The sequence below is a fragment of the Schistocerca gregaria genome, chromosome X (assembly GCF_023897955.1).
Source record: "Schistocerca gregaria isolate iqSchGreg1 chromosome X, iqSchGreg1.2, whole genome shotgun sequence".
Taxonomy (NCBI): domain Eukaryota; kingdom Metazoa; phylum Arthropoda; class Insecta; order Orthoptera; family Acrididae; genus Schistocerca; species Schistocerca gregaria.
The window spans coordinates 742,903,260-742,928,759 of NC_064931.1; the positions used below are offsets into that span (position 1 = coordinate 742,903,260).

General features: G+C 43.5%; 1 protein-coding gene across 1 annotated transcript in view; it reads right to left on the minus strand.

Annotated features, from left to right (window-relative positions):
• Nucleotides 1–25,500, minus strand: part of LOC126298275 (trimethyllysine dioxygenase, mitochondrial) — a 499,530-nt gene that overhangs the window by 406,888 nt on the left and 67,142 nt on the right. Inside the window, exon 2 of the mRNA XM_049989574.1 lies at nt 3,494–3,650. Coding sequence (XP_049845531.1) covers nt 3,494–3,650 — 157 coding nt within the window. The remainder of the gene's footprint in view (nt 1–3,493; nt 3,651–25,500) is intronic.

The following is a 25,500-nucleotide window of genomic DNA, read 5'->3' on the forward strand; positions in this document are numbered from 1 at the left end:
TTTTTAATGTCCTAGATTTTTCACTCCCACTCTACCTCACACATTACTGTTTCCAAATAACAAGCAAAGAAAGCAAAAAAAAAAATGCATCGTGAACATCACACATGCAGATACAACTGTTTTCAGATACTTTCACAGTAAATTTCCTCATACTCTCTCTTTTTCACCACCATCTATAGCCTTTTGATATTGATTTAAATTTGGAGTTAGTCGACCTTACTATTTAACTCTAACTTCCTCCTCCAAAGATCTATTGGAAAAGCATATCATCTACGGAATTCGCCATGTTGCTTGCCCAGTTCTTTACGCGTACTTTCAAAGACAAAATACGCTGTAACACACTTCGTCGACGAACCAACAGCACTCCACAATAGTGCTCTACTGAGGTGGTGCAATGAGGAGTGTAGAACTGTTAGCGCTAGCAGGGACGACTTCACACCAGAGCATGCGCAGTCAAACACAAACAGCTGCGTCCCTTCCCTGAGCAGATTGTAGCATGACTGAAGTCACAGCATTCGACACTGTGGTGTCTAGTTACCTCGGAGAGAAAACTACAAAACATGGTTTCGTCCGTTTTGTTTGCACAGAAGCACGCATTCCAAGAAAAACTGCGTAATTTTAGTGCCAGTTCTGGTTTGCACTCCAAGAGGAATGGAGTAATTTTAGTTAGATATTTACAATGTGCTCTAGCACATGATCGCCAGCGGCCAGTGCTCAAATGCAAAAGTACTGTGATGTGGTTGCTGTAGCTGCAGGAGCAGCACTGTGCCGCCCTTCCATTGCATTCGCTGAACCCGTACACGAGGTGCACATCAACTAATTCCTATCTGTACTGCTGTAAATCACTGTCAACATACAACTAACGTTACCAGAAAAATAAACCCGAGGAGGAACTGAGCAGTACTGAACGAAGCTTGAGAGTTAAGACCAAATTGGGCATTACTGTTATCAACAGCAAGTACCGTTAGTTAAAGCAATAAGACTGTTTCCAAACTACACAGTGCATACCATGGAAATGTGCTCTTCTACGGAAGTATTTTCACTGCAATACACATAGGAAGTTATTTCGGCGTAATAAATCAAACGAAATCTACACTCCTGGAAATGGAAAAAGAACACATTGACACCGGTGTGTCAGACCCACCATACTTGCTCCGGACACTGCGAGAGGGCTGTACAAGCAATGATCACACGCACGGCACAGCGGACACACCAGGAACCGCCGTGTTGGCCGTCGAATGGCGCTATCTGCGCAGCATTATGCACCGCCGCCGTCAGTGTCAGCCAGTTTGCCGTGGCATACGGAGCTCCATCGCAGTCTTTAACACTGGTAGCATGCCGCGACAGCGTGGACGTGAACCGTATGTGCAGTTGACGGACTTTGAGCGAGGGCATATAGTGGGCATGCGGGAGGCCGGGTGGACGTACCGCCGAATTGCTCAACACGTGGGGCGTGAGGTCTCCACAGTACATCGATGTTGTCGCGAGTGGTCGGCGGAAGGTGCACCTGCCCGTCGACCTGGGACCGGACCGCAGCGACGCACGGATGCACGCCAAGACCGTAGGATCCTACGCAGTGCCGTAGGGGACCACACCGCCACTTCCCAGCAAATTAGGGACACTGTTGCTCCTGGGGTATCGGCGAGGACCATTCGCAACCGTCTCCATGAAGCTGGCCTACGGTCACGCCCCAACATCGTGCATCCCGCCTCCAGTGGTGTCGCGACAGGCGTGAATGGAGGGACGAATGTAGACGTGTGGTCTTCAGCGATGATAGTCGCTTCTGCCTTGGTGCCAATGATGGTCGTATGCGTGTTTGGCGCTGTGCAGGTGAGCGCCACAATCAGGACTGCATACGACCGAGGCACACAGGGCCAACACCCGGCATCGTGGTGTGGGGAGCGATCTCCTACACTGGCCGTACACCTCTGGTGATCGTCGAGGGGACACTGAATAGTGCACGGTACATCCAAACCGTCATCGAACCCATTGTTCTACCATTCCTAGACCGGCAAGGGAACTTGCTGTTCCAACAGGACAATGCACGTCCGCATGTATCCCGATCCACCCAATGTACTCTAGAAGGTGTAAGTCAACTACCCTGGCCAGCAAGATCTCCGGATCAGTTCCCCATTGAGCATGTTTAAGACTGGATGAAGCGTCGTCTCACGCGGTCTGCACGTCCAGCACGAACGCTGGTCCAACTGAGGCGTCAGGTGGAAATGGCATGGCAAGCCGTTCCACAGGACTACATCCAGCATCTCTACGATCGTCTCCATGGGAGAATAGCAGCCTGCATTGCTGCGAAAGGTGGTTATACACTGTACTAGTGCCGACATTGTGCATGCTCTGTTGCCTGTGTCTATGTGCCTGTGGTTCTGTCAGTGTGATCATGTGATGTATCTGACCACAAGAATGTGTCAATAAAGTTTCCCGTTCCTGGGACAATGAATTCACGGTGTTCTTATTTCAATTTCCAGGAGTGTAATTTCTCTGTAACCAGTTACAAGCCACCATAAGTGGGTTAGGCCAAAATACTTAGAAAATGCCCCTGAGCTACCTTCGAAATTTTATCGGTTAAATTACGGTTCACACCATTCTTTTTTTTCCAGCAACTGAGAGTTTGCTGCTATTGGATCGCAACTGTACTACACTACTACCACCATTGCCAACAACAATCACCAACACGTCATCTGTAATACGTATGACTACCCATCCAGTTTTCTCATAATACATACTTTACACATCGAGGATGATTCAATACCAAATAGTTTAATGTCGTCCTCCATATTACAAGACTTTGGTAAGAAACAATGCTGTCAGAATGTAGTGATCTTTTTTCAGCAAGTGTGTAGAGGGGGGGGGGAGATGTGGGGGAGGGGACGGGGAGGAGTAGGGGGGGGGGTTGCCATTAATTCACTACAGCAACTTTAAATGTAGCCAGTTCTTACGGTTGCTCTGCCTTACCCAATTATATATAAAATTTGTTTGCATTTGTTAAGCAACATGGTTATGTGTGCTTGGTAATGAACCATGAAGTTGAAATTAGATATTTGCTATGTATGGATAGAGAATACCGCTTACACATAAAACATTCATTTTTGGAAAATTGTTTGCCTTAGATTTATGATGGATTTCTTTCCATCTCCCAGAGCTTAACATCTCATTGCCTTAGGATTAATATTGCGCTACTACAAACAAATGGGAAAGCGCAAATGACGTAACAGACAGGCAGAAGTATCGTTGTAACTTTCCTCAGATATAAAAAAATACTGTAACGTTAACTCTGATATCAGCCAACTAATTTGGTCACATGTATATACAAAAGAGAATTATACAAAACACGCAAATTCTTCTCAAACTAGATCTGTATCTCACTACATGGCTGGATCTATGTGTAGTGAAGTTTTATTTTTCTGTCTTTGGTTTTTGCTAGTATGTTTACTATAATTGTGAATATGATTTTGGGTAAATAAGCAAAAAATCCACAAACCTTTTTTGACATGCGTGCCATTCTGCTGACGTAATGCAGATCCACTATGGAAATAAAGCCTTGGAACAGACGTTAAACGACTTGCCTTTGAGAGATTATGTGATGGTTTCTGCAGGTGCTGGAGGAAGACTGCTGCCAAGCGCATCTTCAAAACTTTCTGAAAAGAAAGACATGAGAGTTCTTAGGAAAAATTAATTTAAGTGAAAATACATATAGATTTGTGGTAGAGATGACGTAACATCTAATTCAAGTTTCTCGAATCTCCATACCTCTCTCAACGTTTTACCACAATTTATTCCACATTCACGGAATTACACACATCAAAAACAGTTTTGAATCACCCTGGTTCCCAGAACTCTTGAAGATAAACGTTGACTGTAGATAGTGTATCACAGACACAGTCCCTTTGACTGTTCAGAGATGTCACTACAATCGCCCAAAGATGTAAACAACGATTCATGAGCAGCGCCTATTAGACGGAGGGGGTCCGACGGCCGATCACTTCTAGTCATTCCACCAGGAAGGAAGAGGAGGTACACGGTTAGTGTTGTCAGTAGTTCAACCATGCCTAGACAGTCAATACCGAGGTTCGATCGCGACCTCAGTTACTTTGTACCAGGGAGGGCTCTCAACAAGGGAAGGGTCCATGCGTCTCGGGGTGAACCAAAGCGATGTTGTTCGGAGATGGAGGGGATACAGAGACAGGAACTGTCGATGACATGCCTTGCTCAAGCCGCCCTAGCGCTACTGCTACAGTGGATGCCTGCTACCTACGAATTATGGCTAAGAGAAACGCTGACAGCAACGCCACAATGTTGAATAATACTTTTCGTGCAGCCACAGGACGTCGTGTTACGACTCAAACTGTGCGCAATAGGCTGCATGATGCGCAACTTTACTCCCGACGTCCATGGCGAGGTCCGTCTTTGCAACCACGACACCATGCACCGTGGTACAGTTGGGCTCAGCAACATGCCCAATGGACCACTCAGGGTAGGCATCACATTCTCTTCCCTGCTGAGTGTCGCATATGCCTTCAACCAGACAGTCGTCGGAGACGTGTTTGGAGGCAACCCGGTCAGGCTGAACGCCTTAGACACACTGTCCAACGAGTGCAGCAAGGTGGAGATTCCCTGTTGTTTTCGGGTGGCATTTTGTGGGGCCGTCGTACGCCGCTGGTGGTCGTGGAAGGCGCCGTAACCTCTGTAAGATGCGCGAAAGCCATCCTTCGACCGATAGTGCAACAATAGCGGCAGTATATTGGCGAGGCATTCCTCTTCATGGACGAAAATGAGCGCCCCATCGTACACATCTTGTGAATGACTTCCTTCAGGATAATGACATCGCTCGAATAGGGGCCAGCAAGTTCTCCAGAAATGAACCCTATCGAACATGCCTCGGATAGACTGAAAAGGGTTGTTTATGGACGACGTGACTCAGAGGGATCTACGCAGAATCGCCGTTGAGGAGTGGGACAATCTGGACCAACAGTGCCTTGGTGAACTTGTGGATAGTATGCCACGACGAATACAGGCATGCATCTATGGAAGAAGACGTGCTACTGGGTATTAGAGGTACCGGTGTGTGCAGCAATCTGGATCACCACCTCTGAACGTCTCACTGTATGGCGGTACAACATGCAATGTGCTGTTTTCATGAGCAATAAAAATGGCAGAAATAATGTTTATGTTTATCTCTATTCCAAAATTCTGTACAGGTTACGGAACTCTCGGAAACGTTTTTTTGATGTTTGTATATTTAGGTGGTATAATAATCCAGGCGTGGCTGTGGTAGTCCAGTGGACAGAGCACCAGATTGACAGTGGAGGAGCTCCCGGGCCCAATCCTGGATAGGGTTCAGAATGGTTCAGATGGCTCTAAGCACTATGGGACTTAACATCTCAGGTCATCAGTCCCCTAAACTTAGAAGTACTGAAACCTAACTAACCTAAGGACAACACACTCATTCATGCCCGAGTCAGTATTCGAACCTGCCACCGCAGAAGCAGCACGGTTCCGGACTAAAGCGCCAAGAACTTCTCGGCCACAGACGGTCCCAGTCTACTAAGCCTACTATCAAATGAGTACCGTGGATTGTTCCTGAGGGAGAAAGGCGATCTGGGCGATGGGCCCGCCATTCTCCCCCTCCTAGTGCTGGTGTAAATAAAGGCTGTACTCGACCTGCTGTTAAGCCAATAGCCCGGTAACGGGTGTGTGCCACAGACTCTACCTTTACCTTTATAACAATGCAGGATATGCAAGAGCGCACAATGCAAATTGTGTAATCCAAGAGTACAATAACATCACACGAATAAACTGACATACGTTAACAAGGACTGGTTGGTTTTCTTTCTGTGAGTGTGGAGCTAAAGGGTCCAAACTACTAGAGCATCAGTTCTAGAGTTTTCCACACAAGTCCTTGGAGTTGGCGAGAAGGGCCCATCACAAGCGTCTTCTAATCAAACTGCGTGCCCACGGAGTATCGCCTCAGTTGTGCGACTGAATTCGTGATTTCCTGTCATAAAGGTCACAGTTCCTAGTAATAGAAGGAAAGTCATCGAGTAAAAAAGAAGTATAATATCTGGCGTTCCCCAAGGAAGTGTCAAAGGCCCTTTATTGTTCCTGATCTATATTAACGACATAGGAGACAATCTCAGTAGCCGCCTTAGATTGTTTGCAGATGATGCTGTCATTTACTGTCTCGTAAAGTCATCAGATGATCAAAACAAATTTGCAAAATGATTTAGATAAGATATCTGTATGGTGAGAAAAGTGGCAATTGACTCTGAATAAATAAAAGCGTGAAGTTATTCACATGACTACTAAAAGAAATCAGCTAAATTTCGATTCCGCTATAAGTTACACAAATCTGAAGGCTAAATACTTAGGGATTACAATTACAAATAATCTAAATTGGAATGATCACATAGATAATATTGTGGGTAGAGCAAACTAAAGACTGCGATTCATTGGCAGAACACTTAGAGGGCGCAACAGGTCTACTAAACAGACTGCATACACCACACTTGTCCGCCCTATTCTGGAGTATTGCTGTGCGGTGTCGGATCCGCACAGGTGGGACTGACGGGTGGCATCAAAAAAGTACAAAGAAGGGCAGCTCGTTCTGTATTATCGCGAAATGGGAGAGATAGTGGTACAGATGTGTTACGTGAATTGGTGTGGCAATCATGAAAACAAAGGCGTTTTTCGTTGTGATGGGATCTTCTCACGAAATTTCAATCACCAGTTTTCTCCTCCGATTGCGAAAACATTCTGTTGCCACCCACCTACATAAGGAGAAATGATCATCACGATCAAATAAGGAAAATCAGGGGTCACACAGAAAAGTTAAAGCGCTCATTTTGCCCGCGTGCTGTTCGAGATTGGAACAGTAAGAGACAGCTTGAAGATGGTTCATTGGACCCCCTACCAGGCACTTTATTATGAATAACAGAATAATCACGTAGATTTAGATGTGTAGATGAAGAACAACGTTGCTAAACAGTGCTAAAAGATATCTAGGTGTGTTACTGTGATGAATAGAAAATAGGAAATCAGAGACGTCCAGAATAGTGGCTATTCCAATTACAAGACGTTTCAGTAACAGTATAAAGAGGCTTCAAATAGGACAAGCACGTAGGTCTGAGGCAGATGGGGATCCCTCAGGACTCATCTGCAGCGAGAGGCACTCATTCCCACTCCTGAAACCCAGAAAATTTGAGGTGTGCACAAATCAACGAACTTACAAATAACACCTTTCTAAAGCGATGAAGGCGCAAATGGAAAGAGGCATGGGAACACTGAAAACGCTAAGAGTTCAATGTAGTTACAGAAAAGACCATTGTGGTAAGAGCCAATCCCCGGGTAACCTACCAGAATCCAGTCGACGCGAAACGTGAATAAAACGATGACCTGATCAGAATAAGAGGTGGTCAATGTACGAGACCTCTCCAGTTTGTGTAAATATCGACGTTGCCAACAGCACTCGGCAGACTCAGATGGTGACCTGTCAAAGTGATAGCCAAGCCTCACAGTGCTTAACTTCGGTGATCTGATGGGAACAGGTGTTGCCACTGCAGCAAGGCCATTGGCGTTAGGATGTCAAAAGGGTTTAAAATTTCCCACATTCCCATTATAGAGAGCAAAGCAGGTGAGGAGATACTACCAAAGATCTTTAGGGGAAACAGTATGACAAAGAGGGCTGATTTTCTGTCGGCCAGTCAAAAAACAGTATAAAGAACTACTATACCAAGTGAGAGTAGAAAGATGGAAGACGTACATTAAGGACCACATGGTAACAAAACTTTTATTTATGAGGATCACTGCGACTGTGATGAATAAAGGTTGCTGAAATTATTGCAACCAGTCGCCTTTTGTTTTGTTCTTCAATTTGTATTACCCCATTACTGCTTTCGGACCGCTTAGGTATCCATCATCAGATAATATACGACGGTAATCTCAAAAGTAAGGTCTCCTATTTTTTTATAACTGCATAGACCTGTTTATTTCTACAATGGTTTACATCAGTTTACAGCTTGAACATTTAGCTATTTTTCGACATAATCACCATTTCTGTCAATGCATTTTTGTAGACGCTGGGGCAGTTTTTGTATGCCCATGTCATACCAGCCCGCCGCCATGCTGTTCAGGAAGTTATGAACCTCTTCTTTCACCTCGTCGTCGGAGCTGAATCGCTGGGACCACAATTAACGCTGACAGGTACTGTGAGACTGTGTAAAAACTCAAACTGGCAATTCAGAACCGGAGAAGAGGAATGTTGAGCAAGGGCGTATACATTCTCCATCACAACTCTCACCCACACATCGCTCGGCAAACCGTTGTTCTCCTGCAACAGTGTCAGTAGAACTTAATCACCCACCCACTCTATAGTCCTGAGTCGGCGCCAGTGACTATCACCCATTCCCTAGGTTAAAAGAACATTTGACCAGAAAGCGATTCAGCTCCGACGACGAGGTGAAAGCATGGCGGGAAGCTGGTATGACATGGGCATACATAAACTGCCACAGCGTCTACAAAAATGCATAGACAGAAATGGTGATTATGTCGAAAAATAGTTAAATGTTCAAGCTGTTAACTGATGTAAACCATTGTAGAAATAAACAGGTCTATGTACTTATAAAAAAAATAGAAGGCCTTACTTTTGGGATTACCCTCGTATATTTATTGATTGTCTGCAGGAGTTTGGGGGTCGTGTAGGCTATTAGTATCCGTTGTTTGGTTGTTAGTGCACACAGTATTGTGGACAACATAATGAATGTTTTCCAGTGACGTTAACTTTATTGCTTTTCACACTCGTTGCCTCAGGTAACATGTTCGACATGCTTTACAAAACGAGGCTAAGTGTGTGGAGCCAGTAAAATTAACGCCAATGGGAAACGTTAATTATGTTTTCCGGAATACTGTGTGCACCAACAACCAACAGATACTAATAACTCTACATGACCCCCACACTGCTGCAAACAATCAATAAATACATACTATCTGATGATGAATCGCTAGGCGGTCCGAAACCGGTAATGGGATAGTAAAAATTGAACAAAACAAAAGGCGACTGGTTCCAGTGATTTGAAAAAACTAAATGGTAACCGGCCAGTGGCCTTGCCGCAGTGGTAACACCAGTTCCCGTCAGATCACCGAAGTTAAGCGCTGTCGGGCTGGGCTAGCACTTGGATGGGTGACCATCCAGTCTGTCGAGCACTGTTGGAAAACGGGGTGCACTCAGCCCTTGTGAGAAGTAGCGGCTCTGGTCTCATAAACTGACATACGGCTAGGAGAGCGGTTGCTTAACACATGCCCCTCCATATCCGCATCCAGCGACGTCTGTGGGCTGAGGATGGCACGGCGGCCGATCCGTGCAGTTGGGTCTCCCAAGGCCTGTTCAGACGGATTTTATTTTAGTTTAAATTGTAACTGATGTTTCGGGTTTTTCATGCAACAAATAAGGTTCGATCACCCACGGTATTACAGCCCTGAAAGATCCGACAGTCTGGGTAACATCAATTCAGTACCTACTCACAACTTTGTTGCCGGACAATACAACGGTGGAAGACAGAGATCCAGCAGCATCTTCGCTCTGAACTACTAGAGCAGCGTGTGAATAAGTGTTATGATTCCATTTGCCCAGGAGGAAGTGAGACTTGCAATAATGAAGTTAAAGTAGAAGACAACACCAGGACATGATAGAATACTTGCAGAGGTGTTGCACCAGCTAGTGGACCAAATTGTGCGATATATAACAATGTTATTAATCAAATGTCTTTCTGTAGGGCCGGTTGTCCATAATTCGGAAAATCTCGAATATCATCATACTCAAAAAATGAAAGGCCAAAGACCCATTCGGGAGGACGACTGTTCAATCCCACCTCCGGTCGTCCTGATTTAGGTTTTCCGTGATTTCCCTAAATCGCTCCAGGCAAATGCCGGGATGGTTCCTTTGAAAGGGCACGGCCGACTTCCTTCCCTAATCCGATGAGACCGGTGACCTCGCTGTCTGGTCTCCTTCCCCAAACAACCCAACCCAACCCAACCCAACCCTCTAAATACCCTAGAGAACAGAGGCCAAAGACCTGAGAACCAAAATCTTACAGACCGATTTCATTGTTAAATGCTGTAGCAAAGGTACAGGGAAAGCTTCTGTGCCGCAGCCTGAGGGACCACAGACAGTTATTAGGCATGAGCCGCCTACAGTACAGTTTCAGGAAAGGGAAATCCACCGAGGGTGCGATAAATCACGCAATGAACATTTGTAAAGGTCTCAGACAAGTAGGTCTTAGGCATCGATAACGCTGGGGCGTTTGATAATTTGTGGTGGCCTGCCCTTTTCAGATTGAAACGGGTGGAGCGTCTAAGGTGTCTCTTTAACAGTCTACAAGATAGCTGTCGGACAGGTATGTCCTGGAAAGAAAATTGTGAAACGCTGTCCACAGGGCTCTGTTTGTGGTGCAGAGTCCTGGGATGTTTGTATAGAGCCATTACCGAACCAGCCCTAGAGTATAACAAACACTAGAGGCTGAATCGCTTACACAGACGATCTGTTCATTATATTATCTGCTAACACAAGGGCTAAATTGGAGGAAAACAGCGGAGTAGTTATTGAATGACTAATTAACTGGTTCAAAAATGGTTCAAATGGCTCTGACTACTATGGGATTTGACTTCTGAGGTCATCAGTCCCCTAGAACTTAGAACTACTTAAACCTAACTAAGGACATCACACACATCCATGAACGAGGCAGGATTCGAACCTGCGACCGTAGCGGTCGCGCAGTTCCAGACTGAAGCGACTAGAACAGCTCTGCCACTCCGGACGGCTAATTAACTAGTGTGTAGAAAACAAACTAATGAAAGCAGCGCACAAAACAGTCTATATGCTACTGAAAGGAACATGATCAGGAACGAGAAATCCCATAATAATAAATGACCAACCTGTGAAAAGAAAAGAAGTATATAGGTGCCTTGCATGCATAGTCAAGGTTTCTGGCTACATACCACGTTAACACCAGTCAATAGGCGCAGTCTGGGGATATGTTTGCGTGACTACCGGACGCAGAGTGTCCAGGATTTGTTGCACCCTTAATTGTGTGCCACGGACCACCGTAGCCAGCCATATTTCCTCCTGAGGCTGCTGTTTGGACCTGGACCGTCTGGTGTGGCTACCTAGAGTCGTGATGGGCCACAAAAGTTTGCAGCTGTTTATGTTGGATGTTGGTGGTATGAGGTGACTCGTCATGTCCATCAGTAGCACCCACGCCCTGTTGGGACGTCGCGACTGCCGCCTTCCAGTCAGCTGAGCGCCAGGGTTAATAGCGGCGTTGTTCCTGGAGTGCGCTCCCACTGGCAGTAGCATGCCTCACTGTTACCAATCCCTCCATGACCTCCACCATCAGCCAGTCGCCAGCAGCCTCAGATCCCCATATGGCTCGCCCTCTGCCTGCCATGGTGGAGCACATGGTTTTCGACCCACCTCCTTGCATTCTGCCACCTCTCCTCCATTGTCAATGGAAGTGGCCGCGTCCACACTGCCACCAGTCGATTCATCGTTGCCTCTGTGTCCCACCCTTCTGGTGGAGCCAGTGGCGTTGGCGTTGCCTCCTTTGGTGGTCAGTCCACTGCCAGTGTCACCGGCACTCTCTTCAGTATTGCGCCGGAGATTGCGGCCCAAGCCTAGCCATTTTGAGCCGTAAATGGGCTTTTCAGGGAGGGGGGGGGGGGTGGAATTCAATATCCCCACCAGTGGGCGTCCCAATGGAGGCAGATGAGATGTGGGTAGAAGAGTGCCACATGGCTTGAGGCGCCATGTCACAGATTGCGTGGCTCCTCCTGTCGGAGGTTCGAGTCCTCCCTCGCGCCTGTGTTTGCGCGCGGGTGGGCGGGTGCGTGCGTGGGTGGGGCTGTGGATGTTGTTCTTAGCATAAGTTAGTTTAAGTAGTGTGTAAGTCTAGGGACCAATGACCTTAGCAGTTTGGTCCCTTAGGTATTCACACACATTTGAACATTTTGGTAGAACAGTGGGGTAGTTCAGAAACCTGGCATGGGGGAGGGGGGGGGGGCACATGCATCATGTCATTTCAGCAGAAATACAGATGGAGGTGTTAACTTGCGACCGACAGTGAGTGGAGCAGGCCAGTGCTCCTGCGGTGTTCAACTGCCATGGACCTAGCTTTGCACATTTATTGAGAGTTGTCGTCTGCTCCTTCGATAGCTGCCCGTGACGAGTATATTATTGTGTTTGTATCTGTGTGTGTTCAGATGCTCCACTTCCTGCCATAGTTGAATTAGCATGGCGATTTATTTCCACTCATGGGGTTCTGTTCCCAGGTTGTTACTGGGTCACTATCTCGCAGGTAGACCTGTGCCAGCTGTGTCGAGTAGTGACGTTGTCACGCCTATTGCTTATCTTTCCATGGCCTTTAGAATGTGCAAAAGTAAAATCCGTCTTTTCTCCATCACTGGAGCCATTAGTACAAATTATTTTAGCGCTTTGAAATCCTAGAGGACTAAGAATAAGTTTTGGTGGAAAGGGATGGGAGTGACAGTGATTTTAGGCCTTTGGAATAAATTTACCCAGGGAGGTTCACATAGGGTCACCCAATCAATACCTTCAAAAGAAGGAAGCTGTTTTCATTTACAGAGCAATCATCTACATACTCACACACAAATAACTACTCTGAATGTAAGACACTTTACGAACGCTGATCATAGAAATATTATATTAGCTAACCCGTAAAGCATGGAAGAGGCTTAGCTTACTGTGGTGGCAGTTACGAACATTTGTTTCACACCAAAGCTGAAATTATTTAGCTCATTTCTCAATATCTGAGAAGAAATAACACTTTGTTTTAGCTATCACTTCGAATACGCAGAGTATTTTTTCGTCACACTCCCACCAATTGGGAATTTCCGTAACATACAATTTACCGCAGCATTTTTAGTCCTTTCGCCGGCGCATGGTTTTGTAGCAACTCGGCGAAGATAAATCCTTTCTATCTATTAGAATTTCAATCAACTGACTATATTTCATTTTTGATCATTTTCTTGTCATTTTGGACTAAAAACTGTGGTGGTACATATATCACCACGACACCTTTATGATGTATTAAAACTGTGGTGGTAAATGAATTTCCCATGTCCCTTTTGCTGGCCGGGGTGGCCGAGCGGTTCTAGGCGCTAGAGTCCGGAAACGCGCACCTCTTCGAATCCTGCCTCTGGCATGGGTGTGTGTGATGTCCTTAGGTTAGTTAGGTTTAAGTAGTTCTAAGTTCTAGGGGACTGATAACCTCAGAAGTTAAGTCCCATAGTGCCCAGAGCCATTTGAATCATGTCCCTTTTATGAGCTGTTGTGTGTTGCCATTACAGGTAAAAAATAATGAAGTGTTTTTTATTTTTATTTTATGTTTTCTTTTACTTTATTTGAAAGTATTTGTTACCGACATTGAAGTTTACTTACCACAATGTGAAAAAAGTCCTTTAAACTTTATCACACAGTAACGGTATGTGCTGATTCAGGTCACAATAATGTACGTTGCTGAAGCGAAGCAATGTGCTCCGACAACAGTAGTGCTCCCACGACAATCGGAAACTGATTGTTGTAGCAGTTTTCAGACACCTGATTCAGTGTACTAGCACAAGGTGTCAGGCATAGACAGAGGTGGTAGAACGTATTCCCAAAACCTTTGGGATACCCCTAAGTTGGTGGTAAGTAGGCTTCCCAAGGACCACAAATGACAAATTAATTTGGTGGTAAGTATACTTCCCAAGCTCCTTCCAGAAACTACTTTGGTGGTAACAATACTTCCCAATACCACTAAAACACCTTTGGTTGGTGGGATAGATACTTCCCACAATCCCCAGAATTTAAGGAGATGGGGTCTGGATAAAGTGACAGAACCAGAGGTTGTAGAGAGTTTCAGGGAGAGCATTAGGGGACGATTGAAAAGAATGGTGGAAAGAAATACAGTAGAAGAAGAACGCGTAGCTTTGAGAGATGAAATAGTGAAGGCAGCAGAGGATCAACGAGGTAATAAGACGAGGACTAATAGAAATCCTTGGGTAACAGAAAAAATATTGAATTTAATTCATGAAAGGAGAAAATATAAAAATGCAGTAAATGAAGCAGGCAAAAAGGAATACAAACGTCTCAAAAATGAGATCGACAGGAAGTGCAAAATGGCTAAGCAGGGATGGCTAGTGGACAAATGTAAGGATGTAGAGGCTCATCTCACTAAGGGTAAGGTAAATACTGCCTACAGGAAAATTAAAGAGACCTTTCGAGAAAAGAGAAGCACTTGCATGAATATCAAGAGCTCAGACGGAAAAACAGTTATAAGGAAGGAAGCGAAAGCAGTAAGGTGGAAGGAGTATATAGAGGGTCGATACAAGGGCGATGTTCTTGAGGACAATATTATGGAAATGGAAGAGGATGTAGATGGAGATGAAATGGGATATATAATACTGCGTGAAGAGTTTGACAGAGCACTGGAAGACCTGAGTCGAAACAAGGCCCCAGGAATAGACAACATTCCATTGGAACTACTGACGGCCTTGGGAGAGCCAGTCCTGACAAAACTCTACCACCTGGTGAGCAAGATGTATGAGACAGGCGAAATACCCTCAGACTTCAAGAAGAATATAATAATTCCAATCCCAAAGAAAGCAGGTGTTGACAGATGTGCAAATTACCGAACTATCAGTTTAATAAACCACGGCTGCAAAATACTAACACGAATTCTCTACAGACGAATGGAAAAACTGGTAGAAGCCGACCTCAGGGAAGATCAGTTTGGATTCCGTAGAAATGTTGGAACACGTGAAGCAATACTGACTCTACGACTTCTCTTGCAAAGTAGATTAAGAAAAGGCAACCCGACGTTTCTAGCATTTGTAGACTTAGAGAAAGCTTTTGACAATGTTGACTGGAATACTCTCTTTCGAATTATGAAGGTGGCAGGGGTAAAATACAGGGAGCGAAAGGCTATTTACACTTTTTACAGAAACCAGATGGCAGTTATAACAATCGAGGGGCATGAAAGGGAAGCAGCGGTTGGAAATGGAGTGAGACAGGGTTGTAGCCTATCTCCGATGTTATTCAATCTGTATATTGAACAAGCAGTAAAAGAAACAAAAGAAAAATTCGAAGTAGGAATTGAAATCGATGAGGAAGAAACAAAAAATTTGAGGTTCGATGATGACATTATAATTCTCTCAGAGACAGCAAAGGACCTGGAAGAGGAGCTGAACGGAATGGACAGTGTCTTGAAAGAAGGATATAAGATGAACATCAACAGAAACAAAAGAAGGCGAATGGAATGTAGTCGAATTAAATCTGGTGATGCTGAGGGAATTAGATTAGGAAATGAGACGCTTGGAGTAGTAAGTAAATGAGTTTTGCTATTTGAGGAGCAAAATAACTGATGATGTTCGAAGTAGAGAGGATATAAAATGTAGACTGGCAATGGCAAGGAAAGCGTTTCTGAAGAAAAATTTGTTAACATCGAGTGTGTCAGGAAGTCGTTTCTGAAAGTATTTGTATGGAGTGTAGCCATGTATGAAAGTGAAACGTGGACGAAAAATGTTTTAGACAATAAGAGAATAGAAGCTTTCGAAATGTGATGCTACAGAAGAATGCTGAAGATCACATAACTTATGAGGAGCTACTGAATCGAAATGGGAAGAAGAGAAATTTGTGGTACAACTTGACTAGGAGAATGGGTCGCTTGGCAGGAAATATTCTGAGGCATCATGGAATCACCAATTTTAGTATTGGAGGGCAGCGTAGAGGGAGACCAAGAGATGAATACACTAAACAGATTCAGAAAGATGTAGGTTGCAGTAGGTACTGGGAGATGAAGAAGCTTGCACAGGATAGAGTAGCATGGAGAGCTGCAACAAACCAGTCTCTGGACTGAAGACCACAACAGCATAAATAGTAACATTGTAAAAGAGTTTCCTTTTAGTGTAACTAAAATAATAATTATCTGACTTGAAAATCAGAATAGTGCTTGGCTTTCACGACTCAGATATAGCTTTGCTGTATGAAGTCCAAATTACACAGAAGCACATACGAAAACAAACTGAAGTCTTCCATCTGTGGGACGAGCTACGTCCAAGCCTCCGTTTAAAATGCTACTATAAAATTGACTTCGCAGCTTAGCTCTGAGTAATATTGCTTCCTCCTTTGTGCTAATAGCCAGCACATTGTATCTTGAAGTTCCGCAGAGCCCATGACTCCACAACTTATCTTGCATAGATGTTGTAATAAATCAGAGCCCGTTTTGTTTTATATAATTAAACACATTTGTTTAGCTGCTCTTCTTGTAGAAATGCAGCATTCTACTGTTGTCATCCATGGCTTTCACTGACATTTATTAGCACCACATACACCTTAAGTCTCCATGTAACTAGGTCTGAACTAAGAGTCTCTTTATTGTATGGTTCTGGAACTACAGTTACTGAAAAAAGCGGGAAGTAACTGCGCTAGTACATCTCCGGGGATTTCTCTACAGAATATTCTTTACTACTAAAGCTACGTCTCGTTATAATGTGAAATACATAACTTTACAGTTTACTTTAAGGGCAGCAGAAGTTGCCACGCCCCCCCCCCCCCCCTTTTGCCTTCTGTCAACTTCTTGTACTTCAGAAACTTAATTTTCTGATTTGTGAAAATATTTCGTGTTCACAGTTGGTGCCCTGCTTGTGCGCTACATTCACTTGTTCCTTATCATTCCAAAACTCAAATGAATCATTTAACAGTGTCATATGGTCTAGTATTCCTAAAACAGTATTTGTAGGTAAAGATACATTTAATTAGGGTTTTTATGATGCACTTCTTTTATTTAATGATGCCAGTGTGGGGAGAGTTAGACTGCTTCAAAATTAGGCATACAGCCTGTGGAAAATATGGTGATGGCATGTTCCGAATTGGATGCTGTCCGTGTGGAGAAAGCAGATTATGAGGTGACTATGATAGCTAGGAAGGCAAGAATGCACTCAAGGAATGCTAAGAGAGCCAGGGAAGATGAAGAAAATACAGATGATCCAGGATACGGTGCAGGGATGTTCTAAGGTCAGTAACAAACTATGTTCATTTTTAAAGCCGGATTCCTGAGATTTTATTTTTTAATGTTTAGGTACATTGTTTCAGGATCTTACCATCATAGAACAGTGAAACTTATACAACTTACAGAAACTGGGATGAAAATCAATTATGTATTTTTAAGAGAAGTTCAGTTTAATATTGTAGAAATTATGAATTAATAAAGCTTAAATATGTGGAAAAAATTTTACTGCTTGCAAAAAATTCTATCAAAAATAAATTATGCAAACGAATTAACTACAAAAATAGGTCTTCCTCCACCAGCCATTAAAATTTTATAACATTATCATGAAGCCTAAAATTGACAAATTTAACGTTGTAAGTATACAAGGTACAGTCTTCCTTTAAACCCTGTTAGCTTTTACAAAGAAATATTACTACGAAAACAGTTTGTATGGGTGGAGGTTTACTGTTTACGGTCGTATTGATACTTGTGTCGTTAAGCGCCTATCACATACCAATTGTACACTACTTGCAGAGGTAATTACGACTACGACACAAAACATCCAAAGAAGACGATAAAATATTCTAAACGGCTAAAAATTTAAATAATTACATTCTGTGTAAGAAATGTAATTGCTTGTAGCATTTTCAGTACAGTCCGTATTTCAGTAGAGTTGCTAAATTCCACCCATCCACTATGGACAAATTGTTATTACAACAATGTGATTCCACCCGGTGAAATTTAAAATCATTTCCTTTACTTCTTTATACTTTGTCTGAAATTACTGTACAACCACACAGAGGCCTTTCAAATGAAACCACTGATATTTTTAAATGGACGTCTCCATTGACATTAAGTCAGCGGTTAATTGTACTGTAGGTGATGTTTTTGTGAGAGGTTTCATTATTTCATTTTTTTTCTTTTACTTCGAAAATATTTATTCAGTTCTGGACTTTGCAGAAGCAAGGATCTACCAACTCCAGTCCATGCAGCACAATACTCTAACTCCAAAAGACCGATATCACAGAATTTTACAGAGAATTCTCCCAACTCCTTCCAGTTCTAGTTGTATAATCGTAAACAGGTGCACAGTGTTGAGCAATTAGGTATCTTACAGGCAGCGATTGCTTCTGGCGCACAAGGGCAACTCGAGTCCAAATAAATAGCTTCGAATGTCAAGAGGTCTGGCTCTGAGCCATGGAAGCAGAATCTCCGCGCAGCCACCCAGCCACCTCTAAGTGAACCAGGCCGTCACTAATTGTGTTCAGAGTACAGTATGCAGATCAGTCATTTTTTGGCTGCCTACTAAAAATTCTGTAATCTAACCACTTGCTGATCCCCATGGCACCATGACAAACATTCCCTGTTTTCAGTGTGGTTCAGTCCAAACTTAATCCATAACCTTCTTGCAGATATCTATCGCTCAAAAATTGAAATAAACAACATAAAAGCTGTGTAAACTTTTCTTACACAAATCTGAAGAAGAATTTAGCAACCATTTTAAAGAATGTTCAAAAAACACGAAAACAGCATTACTAATAATATTCTACAATCGATTTTAGATTTTATCTACGCACACGGGAAGTACCATTTTAAAAAATACCAGTATAGCCATCGGAATTTCGGTTTTACGTGAATACCCTAAATCGTTTGAAATTACTCGTAGGATACTTCTCTCAAGACCCCTGGTGGATTCACCGTATTATCCTTACAAAACCAGAGCTCGTAATCCATCTGTAAAGGCTCGACACAGATGGAATGTGAAATCTTAATCTTCTACCAATGAAAGTGGTGCAACGATTAAGATCATAGACTCGCATTCGATAGAGCAGCACTTCAAACTCAGGTTCGACCATGCAGATCGCAGCTTCAGTTTGTGCAGTATGAAGGTGAGTAAAGAGCAAAATGTGAGCAAAGAGATGTTTGGGACAGGCACAGTAAAAATATAAGAAACTTGTATGCGGTGTGTGACGGAGGGTACTTTGTGCAGCACTGTCGCTTCTCTACTTCTCTCCCCTCCCCCCCCTTTGCTGTTCCAGTCGCTAATGGTTGCCTTTAAGCCTCCATTAGGGTTCGAATCTCCCTAATTTTATCTACATGGTCTTCTCGCGAGAGTTGTATGTGACGAAGTAGTTATATCTCTTGACTCTTCTAGCAACGTACACTCTTGGAACCTTAGCAATAGACCACACCGTGGCGCAGAACGGCTTTCTTCAGCGTCTGCCACTGGAATTGGTTGATCATATCCGTGATGGTTTCTTGTTTACTAACCTGTAAGGCACACTTTAGTTGCGCATTTTTGACAGTTATATACTTAGCTGATAATGACCTCTCTGAAGAATAAAGAAACATTTTGAATAAAGGATTGCACTATAATCCACAACTAAACTTGATCTAGAAAGATGAATACACTGGCGGAAAAAAATCGCAGCACCAAGGACTTGTGCGACGTCAACGAAAGTTCGTAGGCGTGTTTTTACATCTTAAAGATGTCTACTCGAATTTCGTGTCAGTCGCGTAATAGTGAGGCTAGTAGAAAAGGATGCAAATCAGGTTTGCTTTAATTACACATTGTAACGGTCGTGAGCGTTAGTGACCTTTGAGATTGGACGTGGTGGGTTGATGTTAGTCAAGACTGCCTTTAAGGCGACAAAAACGCCACTATCGCCTCTGCACTGAGTTTGAACGAGGTCGTGTAATATGGGTAGAGATTCTGGATGTTCCCTCTGTGATACTGCAGAAAGACTTGGCAGCAATGTTGCCACTATACGTGATTGCTGACAGTGTTGAAAGCAGCTCTAGTTTCACTTCTTGTTCCCAGTATTAGGTAGTCGTTTCAGAATATAGGCAGAATTGTTTTAAAGTTTCCCCATTTCAAACAGCATCCGTAAAAAATGACATTTCTTCGGTTACTGACGAAGAGCAATATTATCAGATTTGATATATATGGGTAATTGTGCCGAGAAGAAAGAATTTGAAGTGGACCGTCGCAAAACATGCAGTTTACAGGCGCCAAATACTCGCGATTTAAGGAGCGATTTACCTCATAATCGATAAGCCCCGCAATTTTTCTGCTAAAGTGTTTCCACTTCCATTCCTCTGTACCAGAATTTTCAGTAGATGCAACTTGTTCCAATTCTAAACGGTGAAACAGTTTATGACAGTTCAGCAGCTATTATTTTGGGATACTGATCTGAATGAAGATCTGTTACTTGAACATAAATGACCACCCCTCCCCTTCTAAAAGGAAAAAAAAAATTACCTACGTCCCTGTGTGTTACATGAACACCAGTAGTCGAAAATACACTATGTCTGGAAAGTCCGTGTATGCAACAACTTTAGAGCTCTTTCGCACTCAAACATCAACTCGACCAAAGGTCCTTACACGTATGATTAATCTAATATCGGACTCCCTACCTGAAACAATAACAGTAATAATGTACAATGATACACATACCGATCCGCACACATGTCATGGATGCTACCGACCATCTGCTACTCAAATTTTACGCTCAGCACGCACAGAATGCGAACAACAACGATAAAACACTGTCTGTAGCCCTTCATTTTTCTATCACTGGGCACACATTAACCAACTGTTGCTGCATGAATATCGATACATGATGCCACAGGAACGAATGAACTTAATGACAAAAATACCTAAGACCTGTGACGATACAGGATCCTGGTGCGCTCGCGCGCGCACACACACACTGCGCGCAGCAGAATGCCTCACAATAGGAAAAGTCTTAAGGAGAAGTTAAAAGCCAAGGCAAACTCTTATGTCCAGGTAGGGAGCTCCACCGGCTTCACATGCGTGGTAGTATGTATTTACGTCCAGACGACTTGTCTGTCGTTCATAAATTATATAAAGAAACCTTCCTCGTGAACCCGTCGATCTATTAATGAAAAACGTATCATAATCCCTACAGTATACATGAAATTAGCTATACATACGTATAGAAAAACGTGGTGGGGGACTTTAATTTAGTAATATATGCATATTACTAAATTAAAACAGTGCATTTAGAAGAAAGCATAAGTACTAATAGTACTCGTATGTTGAAAATGTGGCAGACTCCATTTGAAAAAAGGTGGATTGCTTTCCACGGACGCACAACACGAATGATCTCGGATACATTGATCGAGCTCGTTTTTATCTGTTCTCTGGACGAGAAAACTAAGACGTACTGATTCACTGAGGTCAAGCGGAATCTTCAAGAAATGAAGATCACAATTAAGATATCTAGGGCCGTAAACTACCCAGAAAGGAGTTTTGAACACCCCAGGGTTTCCAAGAAAACCCAAAGTTGAAAACTGTTGGGACATGAACTGAAGAAAGAAATAAGGCTCACAAAAATGAATGAAAGAGTAGTGGCTGCAAATTAGAGCCAGAAGAGAAACGCCACTGAAATAATGAGGTCGACAGCTGTGTAAAATGAAACAAATAACGAAAAAACCTAACTGCGGTTAGCCTGTCGCGGAAAAAAAGAAAGTTATATTATCGTATGTTGAACCTGTTTCCCAAAAAGTTACGACGTGCTCACCAACAACTAAAGCAACTGCATTTAGGGCGGAAGGCCGTATTAAGCAACGGCTAAGATATAGAATAAGCAATACAAGAAGAAAATCCGCAAATTCTGGTGCTTAGAAGATTCATTGTGTAGGCTGTGACAAGTTTTATACAGGACAAATATAAATGCAAATTAGAGTAGTAAGACAGCGTACAATGTGCATTAGAACTTCTAAGGGCACGAATTACAGGAAATTAGTGAATACAAGGAGTTAATGCCTAGTTCCCCGAAAGCTCTCTGTCAGAATGTGTTGGGAGCAGCTCGAAATACAAACTCCCCATGGAAAGTAAGCAGACAGGTTATTAAATAAGGTGAGTTTCAGTAACAGAGATACTCTGATATATTTAGGGCTGTTCTGTGTTGGTGGTTGCATTTACCTGATATGAACATCGCCACTCGCACAGACGCGGGCGGTAGGCGGCGTGTTTACGACGAAACACAGAGGAAGTTGAGTGCATACCGACAGCTCTTTCCGTGTTAACAGCAGAAAGAATACTGGACACATCACAAGTCAGCACAGCGACCTCTATGGGGGCAACATAAGGATGCTGACTTTCAGTTTCAGAGGTCAATTCAATGCACTAAGATGAAATGAATTGGGATGAAATTCACCAAGATGCAGTGACATGAAAAGGTAGCGGAGCAGATCGTTTGGATATGCTGAATCTGCTCGTGTCATCGTATCCTCACTGATCCAATCATTTCATTTCATTCATTTTGCATCTACCCCCTGGGGCAGGATAATTCACGGTCCGTTCCTCCGTGGCGCTATTCTCACACACACTGCGAAAGAATCTCTGGTAGTGGTTTTCGGGAATCTTCAGGTGGAAATGTCTGAAGGCTCAGATAGCCTAATGGTTGAACCGACTGATAGTGATGAACAAGAAACCTAGTCCCGACCTGGCACAAATTTTCAGTTGTCACTACATGTTATCTGCTCTCAGTTTAGTTGCTAAGACCTCCTAATGATTTTTATGTAATTTTATAACTGGCTCCTGCGTAAAAATTTTAAAGAGTTTTATTTAATGCGTAACTGGATGTAAACATAAGATGTAATGCTCTGTGTAGACAGGAAACCTTTCTCGACCATCCTACACTTTTCTTACTGTTTTTAAACTACTTTAGGTAGATGTTCCTCACTCGCATTATAATAAACCGCTATATTACTCGTTGTGCTACCATCATTTCCTTGGATATTTATAGGTTGTTTAGCTTCTAAATTGACAAGTTTTTGTGTAACATGAAGAGGTTTGTGTTACTTTGTAAGTAGTATATCAAGTCAACTTAACTGCCTTTTCATATACAGACCTGAAGATTGCAGAATGGATGTTCACTGTGCAACAGTGTGTGAGGTGATTTGAAACTCTCTAGTAGATTAAAACTATATACCTGATGGGAACTCGAAGCTGGGATCTTATTTTGCGTTGTTATTCCACACCTGTGGCTGAATGGTAAATCCGTCATCTAAACGGATAGCTTTCTACCAGTGTTGACGGGAGCCTTGTCAAGATGATTTGAGATTATATGATATTGCAGTGCCTATGTTATTCTGATTACGATGGAAAGTTCCTTTGGACATGCACTGCAGCTATCCTTGCATGCATCCCGGATCAACCCAAACATCCACATGTCACAGTGTTTACATCCCTGTACCATAGTCCCCAACATACATCACTTAATACTCGCAGCGTTACTCCATATTCCCGCAGTAGTGAAAACGAAACAATGAGGAATTGAGGCCCATGATACTACTATTTTGTGCCCCCCTCAAAAAGTAATATTTACTTGCATGTCTGGATGAACGGTGTTAGGTACAGATGCACTACCTATTAGTCACTTATAAAAAATTGTGCTGTTTCCAAGATACTCGCATTTAGCGAATTTGTTTCGAATTAATTTCGGACAGCTGTCAATCTTTCATTCAGACATGGCAGTAAATATTCCATGCCGAGGCAAGTACAAGACGATAATGTCATGAATCTGGATTCATCATAGTCTCGTTCTCACTGGTGCACGAGTACAGAGTAAAGCTGCGAGCATTAAGTGATTGCTATAGGGACGATGGTGTAGGGATGCAGCCAGTGTGACATATGGAAGTTTGCGTCAGTCCAACAGGCATGCGTGGAAATCGGGGTTCGAGTCCCGGTCCGGCAAAAAATGTTCGTATGTCAGTAATAGATAGTACATTTGTACGTAACACAGCTGATTCCAAGATATTCGCATTTAGAAAATTTAATTCGTATCTATTTTGTTCGTTGGTGATATTTGTGAACTGATGAGGTATATCTAGACATGACTCGATGTGAGTGGGTTCTTTGATTTCCTTATAATATAAAGCAATGTAGTGCTCTGCAATGAAACCTTTTATATCAGCCTGCCTACTGTGTTGGATGCCCTTGTTATCGTGTGTAGTGGCGATTAAATGAGAGCGTGCCCGCCGCGACTCTTCAACCACGTAGTGAATGGATGATGTGGTGTACAGGCGTCCAACATTGTCCCGGGCGCTAACCTTGAAACCGGCGGAAGACTGACGTACTGTAGTCTGGATCTTTGCCTTAATCCGTTTGATTGAGGCTATATTTTGGATAGAATGTACGGGTTCCAAATACTCTTTCCGAAGCGCCAGAAAATAATACTCTTTAGTTGTCTTATTCCGTAGGTATGTAAGCAGTTTCTCAGTTTCACCTTAGTGTGTTTGGTCCACCAAAGTATGCCTAACTGAAATTTTGGCAGTGCAGCCATGGCTGATCTCCAAGTTTCCTCAACTTAGGCTTCCATGTCTGTGTGCGCTAGAAGACAGCAATTGAGATGCCAGAGCCCTCGGTCCCTATACACTTCCTGAGGCAGGTGTTGTACCGATATGTGGAAAGCAGTATGAGCTGAAAAACTGACAGGTCACAGCTAACTGTCAACGATATCTAGGGGGAGTTCTCTTTGTGTCCAGGATCTGTCAAGATGGATGGCTGAAGTCTCTGTGATGTACATTTAAGTGACGGTATTCGGTTTCACTCGCCACCAAATATCTTCAGATGCCATGACGTTGCTCCGACTAATTTTAGTCTGGGGTTTGATCGTCCTTATATATCACACAACTGAAATCTCCTCCCAGAATTACCAGTACACGCAAAGAAGTGAAGAGCTGCGTTATATTACCATTGCAGAAACCACGTCTTTCTGCCGGGTGGGGTGTATTCTTACTACTCCAATAGATAAATTGCAGAACACTGTTAAACGCAACACAACAAGTGTTCTACAACCTATCCAATACTTTACACCATACAGAAGAAATTGGCGCAGACTAAATAGGACCGGCCGGTGCGGCCGAGCGGTTCTAGGCGCTACAGTCTGGAACCGCGCGACCGCTACTGTCGCAGGTTCGGATCCTGCCTCGGGCATGGATGTGTGTGATGTCCTTAGGTTAGTTAGGTTTAAGTAGTTCTAAGTTCTAGGGGACTGATGACCTCAGAGGTTAAGTGCCATAGTGCTCAGAGCCATCTGAACCATTTTGAACCACGCCTTTCCGCTCTGTCATTTGTTCCCGAGGCAGTATAAATGTTTACTGTAGGTCGTGGAGCAGAGAGGCTATGCCTCTCCCAGAAATGAATGGGGTCTGCTGGATACATATGGGATCCCTTGAGTGAACATGATCATAGTAGCCCGCATCTCGTGGTCGTGCGGTAGCGTTCTCGCTTCCCACGCCCGGGTTCCCGGGTTCGATTCCCGGCGGGGTCAGGGATTTTCTCTGCCTCGTGATGGCTGGGTGTTGTGTGATGTCCTTAGGTTAGTTAGGTTTAAGTAGTTCTAAGTTCTAGGCGACTAATGACCTCAGAAGTTAAGTCGCATAGTGCTCAGAGCCATGATCATAGTACCTGCATCGG